Here is a 6,723-nt window from a genome sequence, read left to right as displayed (position 1 = left end):
TAGTGGTGTCGTGTATATATAGTCTACTACTACGTTAGTATATATTATATATTAATTATTATATATATATATATATATATATATATATATAGAGAGAGAGAGAGAGAGAGAGTAGACTCACAGTTCCCCATGTAATACTCTTGTTACAATGAAATACACTTTCATCTTATGTTATATTATAACTTACAATTAAGCAAAAAGTTTAGATGTATTATACTTTTTAAAACCAATAAACACATTGGATTTCTGAATTAAGAGGTCTATCAGTATTCTTGGAAATGAAGGAATTTCCTTTGATGATAAATTTATTTGTTTATTGTAACCATATAAACTGCTTAGTATGCCAAAGGGGTCTCTTGAACAAATGTTCCATAAAGAAAAAACAAACAAATTAGTAAGTTACTATATCTTCAGCTAGCTTTGTTACCTGAGATGTTCCATATGAAAAATTAGCTACAAAAACTAGGGTATACACTTGATGATCATAAGATCTCTCATAATTTGAAATACAGGAAGGCTCATCTGTAAAGAAACCATATTATACAAGCAGAGCTTGATTAACTCAGTAAATGGAAAGATGAACATTCTAATAAATCAACTAGTAACAGAAATAATAAATATTAACTTGGAAAACCAACATCAATTCCATAATATGTGACTTTTCCACAAAGGCTGTTTGCATTTTATATTTAACCAACTATTATGTACACTTATATTGCATTATTTCAATTACTTGGATAGTTGGAATAATTAAAAACATTAATTTCCATTAGTTTACATGACACTAATTGATGTAACTGCTGCTAATGGAGAATTATTTAAATCACCCAGCTCTATTTAAGACTGCCCTATTCAGCTGAATATTGCCCTCATACTTAACATTTTGAATTCTGACTAGCACTTCAAACATTTGAAATATCATGCTGCAAATAATCTCTTTGCCAAAACATTTAAATCTGCATTCAATTACTTTGAGAAATCTGTCAGTTACTCTACATTATTCAGCAATTTTTTTCAAACATATCTTGTAAAATCAGTTTAATGTATGGTTATTATTAACCTCTAGAAAGTTTAATAAAGGTCCATCAAGAGAAACTACAAATCTTAACAGATAATAATTTAAAGATTGGTAATATAATCACACTTAAAACTTATTTCCATGATAATAAAAAGTTTTAAAACACTTGTTTTGCCAAAGCTATTTTGTGCTTTCCAGAAATTCAAAGCTACTATGAGGTAACCATCTGTTAACTGTTGTGTCAACATCTCATCATTCCTCGCGTCTTTCAAGATGTGTAAATACCACCGTCCATACATATATTACTGGAACACATGAAAAATCAGCATGTTAAGTTAATGAGAAAATTACATAAGCCTTGGCTATTTCAAGTTCTGAAATAATATAAAAAAATAACATTACTTAGCATGCCAGTAACAGTGTACAAACATTAAGTTGATCATATGAAATATAGTTAACCTAATTACTCAATGTTGCTTCAAAAGAATATGAATGATGCATATGTACTTCTTAAGATTATAAACATTATTGTAAAGTTGGTGATATCTGACATTCAATTAAATCTAACATGACTTTCAAATATGCCTGAAATTTCTAGTTGGCTTTCATAAACTGTATTGATGGTTAGTTTCAGTCACAGTAAAAATAATTCATTTAAAAACCTACAGGTCATGCTACTACATAAAAAAAAAACAACTTTTTTGCAAAATTAATTACCAAACTCAGTTGACCCCATCTCCTCGATGTTTGGGTATAAAGTGGATGAAGATACTTTTATGTACATAGGTTGAGATTCTACAACTGATTTGTACATGTGACCATGTGGCTGATACAAACTGTGATGATATCCTTGTTTTATAGGTGTTCTTACATTGTTTTGTCTGTATTCAACTGATTGGTGACATTGTCTTTCTGCTTGATAAAATATTTCTAGAAAAGAAGTATCATCAAACTCTAGTGGTGGTGGTGGTTCATCCTTCTCTAGTGGTGGTGGTCCATTCAACTCTAGTGGTGGTGGTCCGTCCCACTCTAGTGGTGGTGGTCCATCCCACTCTAGTGGTGGTGGTCCATCCCATTCTAGTGGTGGTGGTCCATCTTCTAGTGACAGTAGCCCACAATGCTTTGATTTCAGTAGGTTAAGCTTGAAAGTCTGACATCTATCCATACTTTATTCCTGTGTGTATAGATTAATTTTAAGTTCTCTCTCTCTGAAATATCACAAATAATTGATTAAATGCTTTTTCTATACATTCTTTTTTCTTCCAAACTGTACCAATGCAAACCTCAAATCAACTCATGAAAACAAAAATGGGTACTTTACTGGATACAGTTACAATTAATGCACTTTATCATTTGTGTATTCATTAATAATACAGTTAACATTTTCTTTACCTGAAAATGTATTTCAGACAGATACCTCTCTGCATCACTAAGAGCCATTACCTTGCACACTATTGCCATGGAAGTTCCTGTACATGCTATAACAAGTGTCTACATGTTTTGCACCAGCCTATGACATAATTGTCATAATGCTGTAGCTTTCTACTAACAGAAGAGCAACCTTCATGTACAGTAATCCCTATTGACAAGCTAAGGAAGTGAGGAGGAAGGGTGGGAAGGTGGTAAGGAGGGTTATCTATCTGAAATATATTGTCAGTGTGGGCTTCTACTTCCTGGTGGTGCAGGGGTCAGTAATGCACAATTAGAAAGATGAGCTCCTTTCTTAAAAAGCAACAGAAAGAGAAAGTCCATGGGGAGTGATTTGCAAAAGACCACAGATTGCCTAGTGGAACAGCACCATATGGGAAATTACATGTTTCTCAAGCTTGGAATACTCTTCACCTAACTTATTTTCATTTATTTATTCATTCATATATTACATTTACATCACAGGCTAAATGATACTGGGTAAATCCACTGCCAGTGGTAATGTGTTGTAAAGGTGGGTGGAACATGAGAATATATAGTTAGGGCATTAAACCATTCCATCTTGGTGAAATACTTACATGGGATATTGTAATGATGGGTGGAGGGAGGAGGAACTCACACTTGCACCTGGAGGCAAATCCAATTCCCACCTGGCTTGACATATCAAGAACTGCTTGGAAGATACTGTAATGGAGTGTCCTGTACTACACTTCCAGCAAACACCCTAGCCTCAGATCTCAAACAAGGAGTGGCCCCAACCAGTCTCTTACAAAGGAAAAGGCACTATCACAAAGAAAACTCTCCATATAGACATCCTCAGTAGCTTGAAACTGGGGAAGTAAGCACTCTTCCATGCTCCACAAGAAAAATAGGAGAGAGGAATACAAATACTGAGTGTGCATAGACCACTGTCATCAGGCAAAATAATCTGGAATTCGATCCCCACCAAGAGACAGTGCAATGGGTTAATATGACTAAAGACAGCAAGCATGAGCCACGTATAAGGGTAGGACAACACCTGATGCTGTCAGTTTTTTGTTTCTTTTTCATAAAAGGTGCAAAAATGACCATGTCAATTGCAGAGATATACTGCCAAAACACTCTTGTAGAAAGCCTCATCTCAACATCAGCACTGAGCAGGGGCACATGTGTTTAATGCTTTTTGTTCAACCTCACTTGATGCATATTTCAGGTAAGTATTCCATGAGGTAATACCAGCCACTCAGCAGGTTCCAATGGCACCAAGCATATGGAACATATGGTGTAGTTCCTCATGTAACACTTGATTTGATGAGTCTTGCCTCCTCCAGTTCATTTTTTTCTTCTTTCTTCAGTTGAGAAACTTACAATGTGTTGGAATGTGTACAAAAGTCATGGTACACACACAGAGGTGCCAGGAAACATGAATGATATGGAGATGACTGAATGGCATAACAGGCAAAACTCACTACACTAGACCTATAATTAGACTGTAGAATGGCAACAAGAGGGAGGCAAAAACCAGAGATATATGAAACCACCAAATGATGTGAGACTAATGTGTTATGTATAATCCACACACCAACCTGTAAGATCTTCCCCAAAGGTAGGTGATGAAAAGAGGAAAGAGAGGTTGTCACATGTTGAAACTGGTGGGAGAAAACACAAAAAAGTGTAAGGTCAGATTCACTCAAAAAGAAGATGTGGGATGAATAAGCTGGCAAACTTAACCAGTTAAAACAGAAGGGGACAAGTCTACAAAAGACAATCAATATTAGAATGATGGTAAAATGTCGAAATGTAGAAGGGAGAGAGATGGGAGAAACATCTGATCACCCTCCCAGGTGGCCCAAGTCTCTGGAAGAAAGGAGTGAACTGGAAACAGTCTGGGAGGCATATAAGGCACAAATGTCAAAACATCTTGAGAGACAAATGATGCAAGGAACAAAAATTCAACATCCCGAAAAGCCATAAAAAGGTCCCAGCAGGGGAGAGGGGGAATACTCAAATGGAAGGGATTGTTGACTGATAAGAGCTGCAAAGTTGTAGACAATGCCCCATGGTAAATTGCACTGGACAAAACATAAAAATCAAGATGAAAAGCCAAGTAAACAAGAAAGTAAGATGTGGAGGAGTAAGATGGCCTTGCTGAAAAGAGCATCAGAGGGTCCAGTGAAAGTAGACAGCCCATGTACTTTTACAGAAAGAAAGAGTAGAAAGCTCACATGAATAATAGAGAACATGAAGTAGAGTACTCTGCAGGAAAATTCCATACATTATGCAAGAGACTGAACAAATCCCATACATGAAGTTGAAAGCACAACACTCTGTCATGAAAAATAGATAACTAAGGTTGAATGGTGGAAAGATCTCTAAATTGGGAGTTGCAAAAGCATTGATCCAAGGGGTTCCAAAATGGGAACAAATCCAACAGAAGATTGAACAATGTAAAGATCACTCTCTGGGATGGATATTTTCAAGGATAAGAAAAGTAACACATGCCTACGAATTTAAACTTCACAAAAGTTTTGTTTTTAATAATGGATTTTCCATAATTTGGCTAATATTCATTTTTTTCTATCACATAAAGATTTTTTACAAATCGGGAAGAAAAAAAAACTCTTACTTAGATCAAATTATTATTTCGTTAACCAGAATGAACATTTGTATTATTATATTTGTTAACAAAAATATAAACAAACTGAAGAAAAGGTAAGAACAATGATGTCAAATGAACAAGCATCCTCATTAATCCTGATTTTTGTGTGAAATCTATGTCTTTTAGTCTCAAAACTACATGTTGTGGTCTTTTTTAAGGATTGCATCTAGAGCATCTCATACCATTATAGCAGACTGAAGAGAGTTGTATCCTTGCACATTACATGAACAAAAATAGCAGTCATCTCCAGGGTTTCTACGCTCATGCCAGACCATTGGAATTCCTAAAGGCAAGTACTTTTTCTTACTTTTAGTCCATTGTCTCAACTCTTTGACACAAGCATTGAAAACTTTGTGCAGAGCCCATGATTTGTCTTGGTCCCCAAATTTTATTCCAAAATACACGTAATATGCTTTTTTGACAAATTCTGTAATGATTTGCATTTGTTTCTGTACAACAAATTTACCACAAATGTAATAGAATATCATTGGGTCATTTACACAACCTCTTGTTGCCACAGTGGTGACTAAATATTATTGAAAAGAAAAATATAATGTCAAAGTGCAAGCACAAACAAATACTATCCAGAAATGGCACGTTATGTGGCCTGTTAAGCATTTATATACTAGTGATGTGTTTCTTGTGAGATCTAAAATGATCAATAAGACTTTCACATTGCAATTGGTCTAGAGAAATCTATAGCCAATGATTGTTAACATTTTAAGCATAAAAAATGTGACCCAATTTCAATAAAAATTATTCACTTATGTAAAAGGACATGACTTCTTGTGAAAAATCTGTACATGATGGAGAAAAATGGATATCATTTTCAGATTCAGCATACAGGAATCACTGTAGAATATGTAAAGATTTCAAGACAATATAACCATCGTAGTCTTACGTCACCTGCCACCATATACAAACCCCAGGGATATGACATTTCATAAGGTGAAAATGACAATTGTAGGCCTAAGAAGAAAAGTCCAGAGTATGAAAGCACAGATCCAAAGAGCAGGTGCCTCCCTGGTAGTTGACTGAAGTAATGGAAAGTTTAATAAATGATGCTTTGCAAAGTCATTTAACAAAGTTTAGAATTTTATTGGATAGTCAACATGGTTTCACTAAGGGAAAATCTTGCCTTACAAATCTTTTGACATTCTTTGAAAATGTTATTGCTTATGCAGATGAGGGTAAGAGTGTAGATTTGTTATATCTAGATTTTTAGAAAACATTTGAGAAGGTGCCACATAAAAGGCTTGTAAAACAATGATCTCTATAGATGTGGGGGATAAGTTAGGAAATTGGATAGAAGAGTGGCTGGATGGAAGAAAGCAGGGGGTTGTTTCAAATGTAATTCAGTCAAACTGGATTAATGTCACAAGTGGGATGCCTCAGGGCTAAGTCTTAAGATCATTGCTCTTTTTGATTTACATCAATGACATAAATGAAGGAATGGTCAATAAATTACTTAAATTTGCAGATGATATTAAGGTCTTGCATGTTGCTAACTTTGAAGAGGAAGATGCTGATTTACAAAAGGATTTAGATCATTTAGTAAGTTGGGCAAATGGGTTTTAATTATAATAAATGCAAGATAATGCATGTGGGTTATCATAATTTGAATTATAAGTATCATTTG

General features: G+C 34.8%; 1 protein-coding gene across 13 annotated transcripts in view; it reads right to left on the bottom strand.

Annotated features, from left to right (window-relative positions):
- LOC111086165 overlaps window positions 1–6,723 on the bottom strand; it is a 65,801-nt gene that overhangs the window by 10,412 nt on the left and 48,666 nt on the right. For 11 of the 13 annotated variants that reach the window (XM_022387881.1, XM_022387880.1, XM_022387883.1 and 8 more), the window contains exons 2-3: window positions 1,736–2,192; window positions 428–522 (exon numbers count right to left, since the gene is read on the bottom strand). In XM_022387881.1, coding sequence (XP_022243589.1) covers window positions 428–522; window positions 1,736–2,183 — 543 coding nt within the window. In that variant the 5' untranslated portion in view covers window positions 2,184–2,192. Of the gene's footprint in view, window positions 1–427; window positions 523–1,735; window positions 2,193–2,410; window positions 2,479–6,723 lie in introns of those variants that run through there. The other 2 variants (XM_022387884.1, XM_022387892.1) reach the window with 2 other exon arrangements.

The sequence above is a fragment of the Limulus polyphemus genome, unplaced genomic scaffold (assembly GCF_000517525.1).
Source record: "Limulus polyphemus unplaced genomic scaffold, Limulus_polyphemus-2.1.2 Scaffold888, whole genome shotgun sequence".
NCBI classification, from domain to species: domain Eukaryota; kingdom Metazoa; phylum Arthropoda; class Merostomata; order Xiphosura; family Limulidae; genus Limulus; species Limulus polyphemus.
The sequence above is the reverse complement of the archived record's forward strand: the minus strand, read 5'-3'. Positions and strand labels throughout refer to the sequence as shown.